We start from the raw sequence: 19,128 nt of genomic DNA, 5'->3' as shown, positions 1-19,128 counted from the left end.
TCCCAAGGGTGTTTCTAAAATGTTTTACCGTAATGTCGGATCCGATGTCTTCATTTTTCTTAACGGTGTTTTCTTTGTTTAGATCTGTTTTGTGTTCCTGATGTTTTGCCCACTCTATTGCCCGATGTAATATTGTCTTCTCATCAACGTGAAACGTGTCTCCTTTAAACATGTACTCGAGACAGATTTGTGACACCTGTAAAAACTCATCCGTTTCTATCACCGCAGCAGCACTTTGATCGATATAGTCGCACGCTGCCTCTCTTAGATCGAAGTTGTCATATTGCAAAGCGAGGTCTAGTATTCCACAAACGTTGTCCTTTCTGAAGATGCTTTGAAGAAATAGACTGCATACGTCAACAAGTACTTGGTAAAAGTATGCCATCTCAAAAGTAAGTCGTGCTGTGCCTTCGATAAGATGTGACTTCTCTGTATACAAATACCTGTGAATTCACCGATATCACGATTGAAAAGCACGTATAAAAAATCAGAACTTTTCCGGCAATTTTAGAGTATTCAGTTGAGACTTACACAAGAGTTTTGGCATTTGGATTTTAAGAATGTATCATTTTTACTCATACAATATATGGACAAGTATTAAATTATATATATCATAAAGCATGAATTTGTAAAATGACCAACAACTCTTCGGTGCATTTCAGATTGAGGAGTCATATGACGCCTGAGATTTCCAGACTTATACATGTATTGGGTTAAATCATTTATCAAAACGTTAGTAAAATACAACTACAAATACGTTTAGTTCTTGTTGTGTATATAAAAATATTATAATTGGGGAAGTAAATACATGTATAAATATAATTAACATCACACTTTGTCCATGAACTATTATGTACATTTGCATTCATATGATTGTTTCATTGTTGTATAAAAAGACTTACCTTATGTGTTGACCATATGCTTGTGAACTCTCTTCATAGTTCATGGTTTTAAAATATTTTTAACACGCTGCTTTGGACATGAATCCCTAACACTCCAATCCAGTTTTTGGAATATAAGTTTTAAGGTCCTATATCAATAAACCATATAAACTTATTTAGTGAACGGCATTGCTGTTTCAGTCAGAATAGAATTATTCAAGGGAAACAACCGCGAATGAAAGCATTATTGTCCCTTACACTGTTCCCTTACGCAAAGTTTCGATTGAGCCGTAAATGGTGCTCAAGAAATACGTATTCATCTTCTTTGAATTCAGTATACCTTATATAACAACTAAGATGTTTATTTCAGAATTGATTCGATTGAAAACAGACAAGATACACTTGAATAAGTTCCCATCACAATACTCAGAACTAATCGAACTTTGGACTGGCGTATTTGGACAGAAAGGCAGGTTTTAAATTTATGTTTCTGAATTTATCCTTGATATTATTAAAGGAATTGAGTCCTTATTGGTGCTGCATGGAATATCGAATCGTGTCTTACTTACCAGGCTTAACTTTACAACTGAAGTCATATTAAAACAAATGCTACACACATCCAGCAATGATATACGCAAACTTTTTGGGCAACCATATTTTTAGTTTGTGCCGTTACAAGTTTTGGACATTTTATATATGTTACGACAAACGTTTTTTTTTCTAGACCAGATTTTGTGTATTCAAAAAATATAATTCTTGGTACATGATATTTCTTTGTGATTTTTGGACATTCAAACGTTCGCTGTATCATATAGGGTAGTTTAAAAATGATTTGCTATTTGTGATTTGTTTAGATTTTCAGACACTTTGCATAATCATAGTTTAAGTTTGCATAACTACATTTTGACTATATCCAATTTGCTGCCTACAAAAAAATCCTTATTTTAACTACTGTATCAACCAGATTTGTAAGGTAACTTCATTAACTACACCCTTCAGAGCTCCTCGGCCATTTTTATCGAAAACAACATCGGATGTATATGGACGGTTTACAATGTCAGAAATCGGTACACTTTAAGGCCGCTGCAAGTAGGTCGCGTAGTAATTTAATTTAGCAGTTAAACTTAATTACTCAACTCATGGGAATCTTAATTATGTTTGTAATAATACACTTCACTGACTATCAATTTAAACTTAGATCAACAGATACAAGCTAAAACACTACATTTAATTGATGACATAAATCAAGTTTTACGATCTACTTCTACTTATGTACCGGCATACATCCGAAGTTGTTTTCGAAAAAAATGGCCGAGGAGCTCCGAATGCAATCACATAATTGTTTTGACGTCCACACACCTTATTCTCTCAGTCGGAACACCTCGACCATCTCCGCGAGTCTTGGATGTATGCTGGTGCTTAAGAAAGAGTGATTCGCAACATTTATTATATTGCTATTAATTAAGTGTAGCGATTTAACGACAGGTAAAGGCAGGACGTTGACTTGAAAATGAAAATATCATTTAATGATGTTTGTCAATGATTCTTGTGCCTTTGATAAGGCTATGGTTTAACCAAAGAACAGCTAAAGAATATGGTGGTATATGTATCTCAATCGTTGAAATACTATTCAACCAATCAAATCAATAACAAATCCTGATTAACAGTTATATATAACAATATTTTATTGTATACAGGTCATAGCCATAAAGATGTACTCGAAATGAAATTGAATGAACATGGCACATTGTTCGAACCTTTTGAGCTTCTATCAATTATGGTTTAGTCGAACGAAAGCTGGAGTTAAATGTGCTTTTGTTACTTCATATATATGGGATCAGTCACATGTCGTCACGAGTCTTCATATAATACATACTTTTATTCAAAGAATACAGATACTTTGTAATAAAGTGAACAACTGGCGAGCTTGCTAACAATTTTTTCAAGGGCCGTATTCATAAGGCGTCTTGAATCATTTCCTCAAACTTCCATAGTCAAATTGAAAGAAATAATTCAATAAGTTTTTATAACATATCACAAATTAGATTTTTTGAAATAGGGGAAGTGACTCAAGCTAGCTTGTCTTAAGATGTTTTATGATTATCATCCATGGACGGTAAATATAATACTAGATAAAGTTTATTTGATTTTTGAAGTGAGATTTGATTTCTAAAAATGTGCTTCGTATTCCATCGATGTTTTACCGTTATATATTTGCTCATTTGCTGTGAATTCTTAGGAATGTCAAACAACTGTTTATAGTTTCAGCTACTGCACAAACAGAAAAAAACAAGAAACTTTATATGAATACATGTATACAAGAATACGAACACCGAAGGAACATTGATACACATTTCGATTGTTATCAGCCCGACACTGCGGTTGGGATACAGAAACATGTCTTTAATCTTCCGAGTCATCATTTTGTGTTCCTTCCACTGACTCGGCCAACGCTCTAAACTTTAGTGCCAAGTCGTCGGACGCAATTTGATCGGGGGGTAGTGCAAAATCGTCGGACGCAATTTGATCGAGAGACAGTGCCATGTCATCGGACGTTACTTGATCGAGAGGCAGTGCCAGGTCGGAAAACATCTCCGTCAACGATCTATGTTTATTCCATCCCTCTCCATCGTCAGTGACTTGATCAGGACTTATTCCATCCTCAATGGCTAGTGGGATACGGAAGCACCCTAGTTTCAGATGAACTCTAAACCTTTTGATCTGAAACGAGAGGATACAAGAACTACAATACGATGTGGATCATAGTTATAACAGTACATAATATCTCCAAAATGAATAACTCAAAGAGTGTGGCTTATCATGTAGGCGGTTATCCTATCATGTATCGGTAACTTTATTTTGATAAGTGTTAGGCCTATTTGTGGTGCCTGTTTATATGTATGTGGTGGTTATACGCAAAGTAGTCTGTCTGTGTTGCTTGTGTATGTGTATGTTGTATTATTTATGTAATGTGGTCTAACTGTGGTGCTTGTATATTTGTTTGTTGTGTTTATATGTAATGTGGTCTAACTGTGGTGCGTGTATATGTGTATGTGGTGTTTATACGCAATGTGGTTTATTTATGGTGCTTGTATATGTGTATGTGGTATTTATACGTAATGCGCTCTATCTGTGGGGCTTGTATATGTGAATTTGTTGCTATTCGTTATGCGGTCTATCTGTGGTGCTTGTATATGTGAATGTGTTGCTATTCGTTATGCGGTCTATCTGTGGGGCTTGTATATGTGAATTCGATGTTTATACGTAATGCAGTCTATCTGTGGTGCTTTTATATGTGTATGTGGTGTTTATATACGTGTGCGTTTCTAGTTAATTGTCATTTGCAACCTTGCCTTGTGCCTCTTAGCAGGTTCATATTTGAATTTTAGACTACTGGTCTTTTCCCTGACGTTTTTATTGTATTATTTTCATCATATAGAGTCCCCGTCACTGTGAGAGCAAATGCTAACCTGAATCCTGTTAAATCTGTCCAATGATAACACAAGTTTTATTCAAAATATAATTCAGCCGTATTCGTCACATCAGATAACACATATATAAGACTTTACTTCAACAAGGCAAGTGTTTGTTTATGCTTTTCGGAGATTTTTAAGAGATTTCGTATTAAAATAAATTGATTTTATTCTGTTTCAGACGATAAAAGTATCTATTTTTCGCTGTTTTGATTTTTTTACATAGATTTTGAGGTTTTGAGATTTTCCATTCGGTGAAATACAACATTTGATTCAATACTACTTTTAGGAAAAAATTTCACCTGATGTATACTAAAATTACATATATAGAATTTGGTGCTAAATCGGTGAAATGTTTTGTGATATTACACTGAAACAAACAATTCTCCTGTACATTTTGTGTTACCTTAAGGTTTAGCTCCCCAACAAAGCGGGCGCAAACCCGCATACTATGAATAGATAGGGGTTGTTGCTAAATCGGTTAAATATACTACGATATTTCACTGAAACAGACAATTCTCCATTACGTTTTGTGTTACCTTGAAATTTAGTTCCCCAACAATGCGAGCGCAAACCCGCCTACTACTGAATATATAGCTTTTGGTGCTAAATCAGTGAAATATATATATATTGGGATATTACACTAAAACAAACAATTTCTCCTTTCCATTTCGTGTTACCTTGAGATTTAGCTCCCCAACAATGCGAGCGCAAACCCGCCTACTTCTGATGTTGATATTGTACAGCTCAAGACAGACCCTTGCTATTCTCAGACCGGGCACGTGGTAGCACAAACGCGGAACACGGCGAACTGATGAGGTAAAAAATAAAGGCATAACTTATTTTACGTCGGAACAATTTATAAAAGCTTTATTGAGAATTCACAGCGACAAACATATGTACAGATTTAAAAGTTGCTTGATGTGATTGAGAATCATCATTTATTCCTTGGTGATAACCAGGCCCCAATTTCGCGGAACGTCTTAAGTCTCATTTAACAGGATTAAGCTTTGCTTACTATTTTTGCTTTTCAAATTTTACGTAATATTTAATTCGTTAAGAGTTTTTTTTATACTTTAGATAGGAATGATCTTTATGATAATCACATTTTTTTTATTTATCAAAATTCAATTTAAGTATGTATTTTGGCTTATTGAAATAACTTCTTAAGCCTATTAAGCTTAAGAAGTTACGAGAACTTGTGATCGAATCCGTGACCTTCAGATCCGAATTCTGACACCCTGCTGCCGTCACGGAAAACGGACTCAGTGAATAATATACCAGGTCAGGAAACGCAGCAGTTCTGATGATTAAAACATGTGATTTATTCAATGTAATCTTACAAGTTTGGCATGAAATGAAGTCAAAAGTATTGTGAATAAAACGAACACAGACACGCTATTTTACAAACGTCACATATGTATAAATATATATGTACATATTGTAATATTGTTACCACAAAACTAGTTTCATCTATGTTTTGGAACTGTATCAATCCAGCTTTCCTTTATGAAAAGCGCAATACCAGTCTTTCATAATTGTGCTTGATCCAGTAGAAAATCATATAATCGTATTGTTTAAAGTAAGCCATATATCATTAGGATGCAAAGATGTGTTAGTGAATTAAATATTTTAACATCGAAATTATTTATGTGTTTAATTTATATTATATGATAAAATATATCAAATGGAGATGATAAGTCAAAATTTACTTTCATTATACAGCAATTACACTTTTTGTTGGTTAAATGACATATGCCTATATGACATATTTTATAAAAACCTATCTCGGTGAAAAGTCAAATTAAAAAAAATAATTGTACTTTAAAAGCTGCACTCTCACATATTTACTGTTTTGACAACTTTTTTTATTTTTTTGTCTTGGAATGAGCAATTTTTTGTGTAAATATCTGCAAACCACTGATATAAGACTGCTGACAAAAGATCAGATCGCAGATTTTCATATTTTTGTTCGAAAATGTATGTTTTATGGCTTAAACCGTTACTTACGGTTTAAGGAAAATGCATAAAACATCAATTTTTAAACTTAAATATAAAAATCTGCGATCTAAGTTTTTGTCAGCAGTCTTATATTACGCGTTTCCATGGATTTTCGCAAAAATTGGCTCGTTTCAAGACAAAAAAAAGTAGTTAAAACGTTCAATCTGTGAGAGTGCAGCTTTAAATTTAAATGAGATTCTACCAGTATCCATTTATTGAATCAATAATGGACGGCTTGCATTAAACGCAAAGTGTGGCTATATTGTTATTACGGTGTGTGTATACCACAAATTACATCATAAATGGTTCGTCGGAAGACAATGTTTTGCTTTAAATAAAGTCTAAAACAAAGATAACTTAACTATTTCTTCACCATTTAAAATGAAACCTAGCGCTATCAACACCACTTACATAGACCCGCCTTTAGTATTTTACCAACGTGTTTTTGAGAGTTTAGTTTCTTAAAACACTTCCACAAACCTTTTAATAAAACCGCCGCCTGATAGAGCACTGTCAAAACATTAGTATGAAAACTGGTTGTCGAAGTGTTTGAGGAAATAATCACCTTATCAAACTCCGGTTATAAAACGATGGCGGGGCTCTTTAAGCGGCATAGACTGCATTTTGTTTTATTTAAAATGAAGAAGAAAAAGAAAAGTAATCTTTGTTTTGAGTCTTTATCCGAAGCAAAATATTGCCTTCCGACGTAGCATTTATGACGTAGTTAATCACGTGGTATACACGCACTGTATTAGTTGTCAGGGAATGCAACGTACGGTTGATCCTCTTGCTAAAGAGTCGACGTCCGTTGAGTGTGAAGGTCAGCGAGAATAGTCCACGACTAAATCGTGCAGTCACGCAAGCTGTAATGGCCAAATATACCATCATGAAAACGGTATAGCTAATCGGATTGTCAAATTAATGATATTGAGAAGGTGACTTGGTAAGAAATATGCCGAACAAACTATATGAAGCAACATTGTGATACAGAGGGGTTATACTTTAGTCGTTTGATATGTTAGATGGTGTTGAACCTCGTTGACTGCCTTAAAATGAAAGAAAAGTGATAATATTCTACAAAACAACTGACCTGTACATTATCTTTATATACATTCCTTTTAATATTTGCTTTTAGATGAATATAAATATTTTGATTTTTTACTAAAATACATATGAAGTTAGAGTTAAACATTGGTATGATGTAAAGTCAAAATATTGAAGCTTTGACCTACCTTTAAGTGTGTGTTCCAGAACCTTAGTCTACCTTTCAGCGTGAAGTTTATCCTCATAGAAGTGATCTTGGATATTGGACATGCCTTTGAGTGTGAACGTTATGCTCTTTCATGTAATCTTGGATATCGGACATACCTTTGAGTGAAAACTTTATCCTCGTGTGATCTGGAATATTTGACCTGTGTTTTAGTGTAAACTTTACTCTCTGCCATGTGATCTTAGATATTGGACATAACTTTGAGTGTAAACTTTATCCTCTTCCATGTGATCTGGAATCTTTAACCTGTGTTTTAGTGTAAACTTTACTCTCTGCCATGCGATCTTAGATATTGGACATACCTTTTAGTGTAAACTTTATCCTCTTCCGTGTGATCTGGAATCTTTGACCTGTGTTTTAGTGTAAACATTACTTTCTGCCATGTGATCTTAGATATTGGACATACCTCTGAGTGTGCACTTTATCCACTTCCGTTTACAATTCAACCTTCGACCTACCTCTGAGTGTAAACTTGATCCTTTTCCATATGATCTTGACGCTGAACCTTTGCGACACACAACATTTACACTGGTGACTTTGACAGTGGCACGAAGCACGCGCATGGTGATGATGATGGTGGTGGTGGTGGTGATGGTGGTGGTGGTGGTGGTGGTGGTGATGATGGTGCCAACTCAAGGAACCCAAGTTGATTTGGTCTACAAATAGTTTCTTCTTGTTTAGCCTGTACTACATATACTTCATTTATTCAATGTGCAAACGCATCTAAATGAAAATCGAATAGAAATATATTTGGTTTTGTATCTAAATGTGACTTTACAAAGAAAAACTTATGAGTGTTTATATTTATACTTCATCACATAATGGTTAAATACCAGGAATGCATCTTGGTTCGTCAGCTTCCTAAACATGGAAATAACATATACAACCAAATAAAAACAAAACAAAAAAACAGCAACAAACTTGACTGTTATACGTTTATCGCATTGAAATACTAAGTGGCCATGTAATTACAAGCACAACATCAAGACTATAAGCACACAAAACACAACAACATTGACTTAAGTTTACCATCATCTTCATTTTCCTCATCAACTGCAGAAATAATACCAAGCGCATTGGCAAGAAATTCAACATCCAGTTCATCATTCGGACCACCTGGAATATCTATGATGTCATCGTCATTGCTTTCCTCCATTGTTTGATTTCCGTCTGGGTAATCAGCATCAGATTCTGTTGGACAACGATTACATTAATACATTTACACAGTAATCCGTAGAAAGACAACATATACAATAAATTAAATGCTAATCAATATAATAAAGTTTTATCAACACTAATGTAAGGAATGCATATCGCTCGTGTTGGGTAAAGAAAACACGTGAAAATAATTAAAAACAATGGATACGTTACCAGATATGTAGGGTTCAATAGCCTTGTAAAACTCGTAGTTCGTCAAGGATGAGACGCTTGGAACCTTCATTGACAACGTCAATAGCAACATGAAAACTCCAATAACAGCCATTTTAAGGTTTATAAGATGTTTAAAAAATTCCCATTAACTGTCCGTGTATTTAAGCTAACAATGCCCGTAATATGACGTAGCTCAGTACACACAAACTATTTGTTAACCCTGAGGTCAAGAAAGCGGCACGAAGTAAGCAACATAGATATCCTAATTTCTGCTGTGTGAAGCGCGAGCCGGAGATTGCGCACGCTGTGTTTGAAAATCGATGTGCATATGTATTTAAGAAGCTCTTTACAAAAACAGGATGTACGTTATCGTAAAATGACCAATCGTTATTCATCTTTAGACTTTAGATATTGTGTTGAAATCATAGTTTTCTTAATTACTTTTGTACTTGTTGTTGCGAAATAAAATAGACGATATACCAAATAAAGGTTATTATTGTTGTTGCTGTTGCTGTTGTTTTGTTGTTGTTTGTAATTATGTGAGCAAAGAAGCTCCGCCTCTTCATGCAAATCAGTAACCGCTCGGCAAAGGCACCAAGGTGGAACTCCTAGAGATATTAGAGTGGCAGTATTGCATCAGTCAATTGTAACCACGCATCCCCCGTCCAGCCAACCCCGGCTAAAATCCTCGTCCTGCGGGGACGAACAGACAGTAAAATCCCCGCCAAATGCCCCGCACCCCAGGGACCCTAGGTAAGGCCCATTCCTCGCTATATTTAAAGCGAAGACAAAACCACCGCATTTACCCAGCAATGCGGGGCCACCTGAAAGGTAAAAGCACGGCCCATTTGCCCGGCTATCCCCGGTATACCCCCGGACCTTGGGGGGACCGTGGTCACAATTGACTGGTGCATATGATTCAGACTTTTGATGTACTCACATGTAATAGACCTGTAGAATAAATATAGTCAAAGTTTTTTTATTACATACCTACATGGAAACACAACAATATTGTTGTTGTTGAAAAAACAACAACAGTTTTTGATACCCAGTCTATCGAGAAGTCATAACCTTGGTATTTTTACTGTCGTCGGCATGAAATAAGCCTTAACTTGGATAAAAACGTTAAGAATTATCCGATTGTTCAGGACGTTGTCAAATTCAACAACGCTGTAAGCTTTATCAATGTTATTTTTCAATTTACAGTCGAACCCCGTTCGCTCGAACTCGCAGGGACCTGCGAAAATACCTCGAGCCTCGGAAAATTCAAGCCAAGCGGTAATACTTACCTTCAATTTAAGTAAATTGGTCCTTTACATCAAGTTCGAGCCATCGAGAAGTTCGAGCCAAGCGATTTTGAGCCAATGGGGGTTTACTGTATTAATGGTCTAAAATTATTATGGATGCATTTGTGATAAGTCTTTACAAAGGTTCGAGACAACTGTTTCAGTTGTAACACCATGTTATACACAATTGTTTTTAGGAATTTCACAAAATAGTTCACATTTTAAAGTTAACATCGATGCAATTAACAAGGTTACTTGATCACTGGTCTGAACAATCAGGCCAATATTTGCATTGAACGCGGTAAGCTTGTTATCAATATAAATACACGCGTGTGTAACAACACCCATAACTCTGGCGAAAATACTACTGAGTTTTGCACCTTGATTGTTCAACATATTCACATGAACACAATTTCAACAGACACGAAATTGAAAATGTTGAGTGCTGAGAACAGGTGACGTCGGTCATTAAGTACTTTGAATTATTTGTTTAACTTTATTATATAATGTTTTCAAGTTGATGGTGGCTGCGATAAGGCATTCATGTGCGGATATGTAAATAAACCGATTAAAAACAACAACAGTATTTGTGCCTCAACTTCCATTTCTTCATTAAACTGCCTTTGTGCAATTGCGAATATTTTCGGATGAAAGTAAATCTTCGGATATGTTCGGATCGCGAATTATCATGTTTAAATATAAATATCATACTCCTGTTTGTATTGTGTCAATTGCGTGAGATTGTTTTGGCAACCATTGTCGGTGCGTTGTTAGGGTGTTGAATTATAATGTTATTTTTGTTTAATGTAAAGGCGCACAATTAAAGCTGCACTCTCACAGATTTACCGTATTTACAATTGTTTTTTTATTTTTTGTCTTGGAAAGAGAAAATTTGTGCGTTTATATCTGCAAACCAGTGAAAAAAGATTGCTGACAAAAGATCAGATCGCAGATTTTCATATTTCCGTTCGAAAATGAATGTTTGATGGCTTAAACCGTTACTAACCCCAAAAATAAGCCCAAAATGCACAATTTCGGACTAGAAAGTTTTAAAGAAATAGGGGGAGTACGCATAAACCCGCCTGCCAACGTATCAAACCAATCAAATTTTGGTAACGAGGGAGGGGTGTAAGTCAAACGTGTACGTTCCTAAGTTACGCCCCCTCTAACATCATACCCTTGATCCGCCCCTAAGTTACGCCCCGTCTTACATCATACCCTGGATTCGCCCCTAAGTTACGCTCCGTCTTACATCATATCCTGGATCCGCCCCTTAGTTACGCCCCGTCTTACATCATACCCTGGATCCGCCCCTAAGTTACGCCCCGTCTTACATCATACCCTGGATCCGCCCCTGTGCCTGACCATGTACTTTAATTTAGTTCATATTCGGTATAACCTGTGCATCACCTAGGTTTGTTTTGCAATTTAACATAATAAGTGTTTACGAAGACGATGTGCATTGTATAAGTTTCTTTTTCTTCACCATTTCAAATCAAACAAAGGGCAGTTAATGCCGCTTAAAGGGCAACGCCCTCTTTTCGTAGCCGGAGTTTGATTACGTGATTAGTTTCCTCAAACACTTCGACAAACCTGCTTTTGAAATAATGTTTTGACAGTGCTCCATCAGGTGGAGTTTTTGTGCAAAGGTTTGTCGAAGTGTTTTAAGAAACTAAACGCTAAATCAAACTCTGTAATAGACCAAAGGCGAGGCTCTGTAAGCGGCGTAGACTGCACTATGTTTCATCAAAATAGTGAACAAATGGTAAAGTTATCTTTGTTTAAACTCTTCATTCGAAGCAAAGAAGCAAAAAATTGCCTTTCGATGAAGCATTTATGATGAAATGTATTGTTTGGTACACACGCATTGATTATTTGTTGTGCTATTAAATACTATCACACCATAAATTGAACCAATGGCAAAGCTTGCAATTGTATTTGTAATTAAATTGATCCAGTAGTATATGTAAATCATGGTTTGCAATAATAGCGCTCGCTATTAACGTACTCCTCTTACAAATGCGGATATAATCTTATATACGTTAATAACGTACTCGAAATCTTATCCTGGTTTATCATATATATACAAGATCCATACCAGTATATATATTATCTATCATCTGCCAGTGTTTCCGTTTCGTCGTATCATTAGTGAAATCACAAACATCTACGATATTCATCCTACCTTTGTATCCGTGTTATCGTATCTTTATTTAAAATCACATGGATTGATGCTTAAGCTCCTTTAAACGGCCATTGGTGACATCAAGAACATTGAATATTGGAGTACATTGCACTTCTCAATAAGATGGACACTTGAATTCATAATAGCTTCTTAATGAGGACACAATTACTCTAGAAATAACATCTGTTTACATCTACATAAACGTATACAATCAATATACATTCATATAAGAAAAGCCGTCCCCAATTTAAGAAAGCTCCTAATATTCTTTGCAACAAATTGGTATTTCTTCTAAACAAGTCTTATAAAGTTTTCATAGACATTCTCAAATATTTACTTATTTGAATACACAATTTAAATCCTGAATATAGTGAAAACGAAAAGTAGAGGCTGGACTACTATTTGCTGTTAGAGGGGGCGTAACTTAGGGGCGTACAATTTAACTTGCTAGGCCCTCCCTCAGAACCAAAATTGTTTGGTTTAATGTATATGGAGGAGGTTTTGCGGGTACTCCTCAAATACAATTTTAACACTATCTAGTCCAAAAGGGTGTTTTGGGCGTATTTTATCACTCTTTTATCCTATGTTTAATTATAAATTGTAAACTTTGACGTTTTAAGGGACGGAGGCACGCATCGGGTGTCCCCCCCACTTGATCCGCTCGTGGAAAAGAAACACAAATATATCCAGATATTTTTCATGATTGGATTTTGTTTTTAGTTTTTAACAGTTTTTCCCAACATTCGTATGTCATATCTTATCATAGTATGAACAACAGTTGAGTAAGTTAAAACTTAAATTTTCGAGCTATTTTTCAGTAACCTTTCTTCCTTTTGAACACATTTTGTTTAAATTATTGACGTAACACTTATATGAACATATTTCATGTAAACATTCATGATAAAAAAGCGGTTTTCTGAATCATGCAAAATTCTGAAAAGGGCTGTGCTGTAAAATGATAAAATAAGTTGAGTAAAAAAATGGCCTCTTAATTAATGTTCTAAATTATGTATTCTAAAGAAGGCTGTTTTGTAAAATGTTACTTAACTGGCGGCAAAAGACACAGTGGAAAATAAGTATACATGCAAACAGAGACTAAACAAAAAGTCAAAAAGAGGTACATAAAACATACGTAAAAAGTAGTAGAAAAGCCAATATCATGCAAAACATTCATGTATGGCAAATGCAAAACAGCTGCGATTAGAGTATGATAGGATTTCTGTCGAGTGTTGATATGCAAAACATGTTAAATTGTGGAAGTAGGGCGGCGGTCGTATATACTCCTTTAGGGGATTCACGCGATGTTCATTCGCGAAGGACAAATAATAACATTACATTTCTTTTAGAAAAAATCACTTATTTGTATACGCACGTTACGCTAACATTTGAGTTTGAAATGAGAGGGAGCTAAAATTTAAGAAACAATGAAACATCAATGTTTTTTTTTTACTGTTAAATCTTTATAAATACCGGAAAACATAAAAGAGATATAGCAAAAACGCTTGTCCGTATTTCATTGAGTGCAATGCAGCCATATTCCGACAACGTCTCACTATTACAAGTTTTATTCCGAAATGTTAAAATGACGTTGGAACAAACATTAGTGCTTGATAAGAATTTATTTATTATCTAATATATGATTTAAACCACTTATATAGTGCAATATTTATTGGTTTTGATCCGGATGGCCTTTTATTGATTTTTGAAACTGCAATAACTTATATATGTCGAATACAACCATCCGTCTAATAAACCTGTTGTATCTTCATTCCAGTATAGAGAAAGACATCAAAGTATCATATATATTTGTTCTTTGTTAATTTCTCTGAAGTTTTGATATGTGTATTAAACAGTCTACTTTACATTCACGCATCCATATATTAATTTCGATTCAATATACTGAATATGATTATATAAATATTAGTGTCATTTAATAATCCATATTGGTCAATGATTTCCAGAGCTCGGTTATGAAAAGAGCAATCAGTTTATCTTCTGGCTTTGCGACGTCATCAGATGACATGTCTACGTCATCAGCTTCGTATCTCATCGTATCGTCGTTCTCAGCCAAATTTGCAACGCCATCATTTACTTGGTACTGCATCTCAGCTCCATCTTGTCCCAAATAAAGCCACTCTGCGTTCTTCAGGATTGGTATACGTACGCATCCAAGATTGAAGTTCACTCTGAATTTCTTGATCTAAAATTTCAAATTTTAAGAGTACAATGTAAACTCCAGAGACAATTGAGGTAGTCAAAACTTAATGGAAGATCCATGTAAGAGGATCAAGGTAAAACATAACAGACACTTAATAAGAGACACAAGGTATATTCTAACGATGTCCTCGTTTGTTCATATCATGTTAACTACAGAGTCAACTAAAGTAGTCAAATCTTCATGGACGACCCCCATGAGCGATTCAATTACAAAGCGTAACAGAAACCAAATAAGAGACACAAGGTATATTCTAACGGTGTCCTCGTTTGTTCATATCATGTTAACTATCAGAGTCAACTAAAGTAGTCAAATCTTCATGGACGATCCTCATAAGCGATTCAAGTAAAAAGCGTAATAGAAACCAAATAAGTTATATTCATACAGTGTTCCATTATAAACGTATTATATAAACTTTAGCGACAACAAAATTATTTAAAACGTCATGTTTAGTAGCGGCCAACACTTAATGTTAAGAAGCGGTAAAAACTTAATGTTAAGTAGTGGTCAACACTTAATGTTAAGTAGCGGTCAACACTTAATACTAACAGTTATATGGTTTAAACGATACTTTTTATGTAATTACGATACCTTTATGTCCAGCGAGCCAACAATTTTGGCACAGATTCTCCTCTGAGCAATGTTTATTCCATACAGTTCCAAGCAAACTCTGGCTATCTTCAGACCGGGTACTCCGTAACACAGACGAGGGACACGCCTTACTAAAAGGATAGCGATATATTGAATTATTTTAGTTATTTAAGTACCATATTTTTTTACACCGTAGTGCAATCGAAAGTGGACATGCATTCTTAAAAATATAATTAAAACTGACAATTTTAAGTCCATCCAGTTCGCTGCGGACTCTGGCTACAATCTGGCCGGTTACTGTCATACTGACGAGGGACATGCTTAAACGAACTGTTGAATATTGTAATTTAGATACCATACACGTTTTTTATTTCTAAAGCGTGGTACATCTTAGGACAGTGGAATGAGATTATTCAATAAAGACAGAGTGTAATACTGGCAAAATCGATTACGCACAGTTTTATGCATAACAACTACCAGAAGGACTAGAACTGAAATTACTAACCTAGATCCGATAAAATTTATATACTGTGAACAGGGTGCCAATAAATCTTATCTACATCCAGCCCGAAAGTACTTTAAACGAAATTCTACACAGTGAAAAGGTACCAACATATCTGACCAAGATTCAGTCCGACAGGACCATAAACGAATAAACTATACTGAATAAAGGCACATACAAATCTAACCTAGATCCAATGCGAAAGGACAATAATTGAATTAACTATATTATAAAAAGAGAAATACAAATCTAATCTAGAACCAATCCGAAGTGACTATTAACGAAATTACTATTCTGAAAAGGTACCAAGATATCTAACTTACAATTGACGGCTCTTCTGAACAACTGACGATTGTTGAGGGCGAACGCCAAGGTGAATGTTCCACGACTGTAGCCGACAGTCATGCATCCTAGAGGTGAACGAAATAAAAGAGCAATCATTTGGGCTACTAACATCAGGCAGGTTACGAGTCACGTCACAATTCATATGGAAATTGCCAGCCAGTACTCAATTGGTTAATTTCACAATGAAATAACGTCACTGACCAATAGCATACTGGTTGTTTTACCTTCCATATGCATACATGCAAAAAAAACAACAACATTCAAAATGTTTATATGCCCAAAGTTATCGACATTCCTAAAGCTGGACAGCATTCAAGAGACCTTTTCGTTATGCCAAAGTTTTTACTTAAAACAACAGAATGCCCAAATTTCTGGAAACTTCTTAATAAAAGCTGAACAGGTTTCAGCAGCTTAATTTTTAAAGCCAAATGTCTTACTAAAACGACAATATTCCCCCAATGTATCGAAACTTCTAAAGCTGATCAGAGTTTATGAGATCATTTCGTAAAGCCAACTATATTTCTTAAAAAACAATTAGGCCCATATTTCTCGAAATTAAAAGATATGTTTACAGAGGATTAAAATATGTAGCCTTGTTTATGGCTAACACTCCACAAATATATCATTTGTTTCGGACACCTCTTTAAGATCTAGAATATTATACAGTAGTATTCCGTATAACTCATTTGGTGTAAAAATTTAGATGTATTTGATATATATACTGTAGGGTGACTTAATTTCACGAGATCCTTTTTCTTGCATGTTTTGAATTCGTGACAGGGGCATGTCGAAAATATAAGCGAAAATGACCTCTGCTGCAATGTACAGCAAACAAACGTCCGTACCTTTGAGAGTAAACCTGAATCTGTGCCAGAAGACCTTGACGCTGAATGTATGGGACAGACAACATGAACAGCTCATCCTGTGACATCTACAACTTGCGCGAGCCCCTAGGCGCTGTAGAGGGTTCAGGCTGCTGTCTTCTTCTTCAGAGTCTACATCATTGTTAATGTAAGATTTAACAATATTGTAATGTAGATTTGTAGGGTTAGCAGCATTGACAACTGTACTTGCGGTATTTACAGCTGACCTATGCAGATGATTGTGTCTGTTTTTTCTTATGCCATGACTCTGAGTATAAAACTCTGGCTTAGAAAAGCAAAGGTGTACTTTTGTTGTATAAATGCCATAACATGAGTAAATAAGGTCAACACTGCTAAAAGTAAAAGCTGCTATACATGATTCCTAATTTTATAGTTGCTCCGCAGTGTGAATTATCATGTACCATTTAAAATTTGTGTAAGAAGTAAAGGTTATAAAATATTTCTTCATACTTGTATGGTTATGTTTGTGGATTGACAGAATGTTCCGTTTAAGCATGTTTAACACGCATTTTGCCTCTTAGTTATTCTACTATTAGTTTTTGCCATGACAGACTTAAGACGGCTAAACAGAGCATTTACATGTAAATGGAGTTAAACCATGAACGTATGCATTTTTCATTGAGTGTTTACGAATCTAACCGGATTCAACGTCGTCCAAAAGACCCATTTTCTCCATCAGATATTCCACGTCAAGTTCATCGTTCGGGCCTCCTGGAAGATCTATGACGTCATCATCGTCGATAACGGTTATGCCTGCATACTCAACTGCTTCCTCTGTAAAGTAATTGTTTGACATAATAACTAGACAAAACAACACCTTCCTTAAACTACATTTGATAAATATCCAAGTTTGTAGTTTGTAACACCAAGAGCTAGACTCTAAGGTCTCTGCCACAAATAAGGGTTTAAAATAACTGCACAAAAGGTGCCATCTCGTCATTTACGAGCAAGTTTAATAGAGTATAGTGTAATCACAATATAGCAAAGATATAAAAGTTTCAAAACAAATATTCATTTACTAAATATGTTTACATATCAATTAACATTTTACTTTTGAGAGGTCAAGGAACAAATATATATGTCCATTACGTTTGAAAATCAAAAGAAATCATTGCTCACCATTGATGTAGGGTTTCACAGCTTGGTAGAACTCATAATTTGTCATTGATGCAATCATTTGCATTTGTACACACACGACCGCCAGCAAAATCAAAGTTGTTTTTAACGGCCCCATTCTGAGTCCTCCTGTTCAGAAACGCCCTTAGAATAAGTATCAGGTAACAAATGCCCGATATTAGTACACCGGAGTGAACACCCAATATCTGCCTTTAAGAGTACATGGACGGCTCATTATATAAGAGGTTAACCGGATTTTAGATGAACCGGATGTTCGTCCTACTGGTTTACGTTTTTGAGGGGTGTTATAAAAGTTATTGTGTTCATATAATACTAAGCCATAATTTGCAAATATTATTTGTACTGAGACTAAACGTGTGTTTTTAATAGTTCGATCCGAAATAATAAGCCATTTGTTTTGAACCTTGTTTAAGTTAACAACTTTGTTAACGAATGTAAACGCTGTTATATATCAAATATGTAATGCTTTGGAAGTTAATTGATACAGTAATGTTTTGCAGTATTTAAGACTGTTTTAGCTGAACTTGTTGAATTACAATGTATGAACACATCATACACCATAACATCTTTATTAGTTTGACAACGATGTTTATCAAGTTGTTAACTTTTACAAAGCTCTGAACTATCGGGAAAATGTGTTGTGCACATATCTGTACTATATATATCTGGTCGTTGAGTGTTAAAGTGTTATTACAAGAATTCAGGATTAAAATTAAAAAAAATGAATTATGTAGGAAAATATAAAAATTGACAACGGATTCGTTGTGTTGAATCGACATACGATACAACAAACATAGGGTATATGAATATATCACGATCGTTATCAATATATGAATTGGCTACAACAATGGAAAGTTGAATTTGTCATGAATATAATAATATCTCATTGCCGTTTTCTTAACGATTATCACGAGGTCTGTCAATAAAACTTGCTCAAATTCCTCGACCAGTCCCATATAACAGCTAAGTACAGTCATTTTGTTTCCG

The 19,128-nt window shown here is 35.1% G+C and overlaps 2 protein-coding genes across 2 annotated transcripts; both read right to left on the bottom strand.

Annotated features, from left to right (window-relative positions):
* Positions 1-2,745: 2,745 nt before the first annotated feature.
* Positions 2,746-9,312, bottom strand: LOC128222250 (uncharacterized). Its single transcript, XM_052931204.1, has 6 exons — positions 8,997-9,312; positions 8,655-8,816; positions 8,084-8,281; positions 7,132-7,218; positions 5,035-5,165; positions 2,746-3,602 (listed from the first exon to the last, which is right to left on the bottom strand). Exons 1-6 carry the CDS (start codon positions 9,106-9,108, stop codon positions 3,285-3,287), a joined length of 1,008 nt encoding a protein of 335 aa, XP_052787164.1. The 5' UTR covers positions 9,109-9,312; the 3' UTR covers positions 2,746-3,284.
* Positions 9,313-14,071: 4,759 nt separating this feature from the next.
* LOC128221630 (uncharacterized) lies at positions 14,072-18,259 on the bottom strand. The gene is made up of 6 exons (XM_052930235.1): positions 18,124-18,259; positions 17,644-17,778; positions 16,843-17,115; positions 16,099-16,224; positions 15,274-15,404; positions 14,072-14,667 (listed from the first exon to the last, which is right to left on the bottom strand). The coding sequence occupies exons 1-6, from the start codon at positions 18,236-18,238 to the stop codon at positions 14,398-14,400; spliced, it is 1,050 nt and encodes a 349-aa protein (XP_052786195.1). The 5' UTR covers positions 18,239-18,259; the 3' UTR covers positions 14,072-14,397.
* Between the last annotated feature and the right edge of the window lie 869 nt (positions 18,260-19,128).

The sequence above is a fragment of the Mya arenaria genome, chromosome 16 (genome assembly GCF_026914265.1).
Source record: "Mya arenaria isolate MELC-2E11 chromosome 16, ASM2691426v1".
NCBI lineage: Eukaryota > Metazoa > Mollusca > Bivalvia > Myida > Myidae > Mya > Mya arenaria.
This window is presented reverse-complemented; position numbering and strand designations above follow the sequence as displayed.

What these genes read in the sequence shown, in the direction of transcription:
- LOC128222250 (XM_052931204.1), bottom strand. Translation starts at nt 9,108, where the DNA reads ATGGCTGTTATTGGAGTTTTCATGTTGCTATTGACGTTGTCAATGAAG. An exon ending in TGAGGAAAATGAAGATGATG is followed by an intron (nt 8,282 to 8,654) that starts GTAAACTTAAGT and finishes AACTATTTGTAG; the next exon opens with ACCAAATCAACTTGGGTTCC. An exon ending in CTTTAGCAAGAGGATCAACC is followed by an intron (nt 5,166 to 7,131) that starts GTACGTTGCATT and finishes TTACCTCATCAG; the next exon opens with TTCGCCGTGTTCCGCGTTTG.
- LOC128221630 (XM_052930235.1), bottom strand. Translation starts at nt 18,238, where the DNA reads ATGGGGCCGTTAAAAACAACTTTGATTTTGCTGGCGGTCGTGTGTGTA. An exon ending in TGTGAAACCCTACATCAATG is followed by an intron (nt 17,779 to 18,123) that starts GTGAGCAATGAT and finishes ATTACTTTACAG; the next exon opens with AGGAAGCAGTTGAGTATGCA. An exon ending in TGAAATTAAGTCACCCTACA is followed by an intron (nt 16,225 to 16,842) that starts GTATATATATCA and finishes GCCTGATGTTAG; the next exon opens with TAGCCCAAATGATTGCTCTT.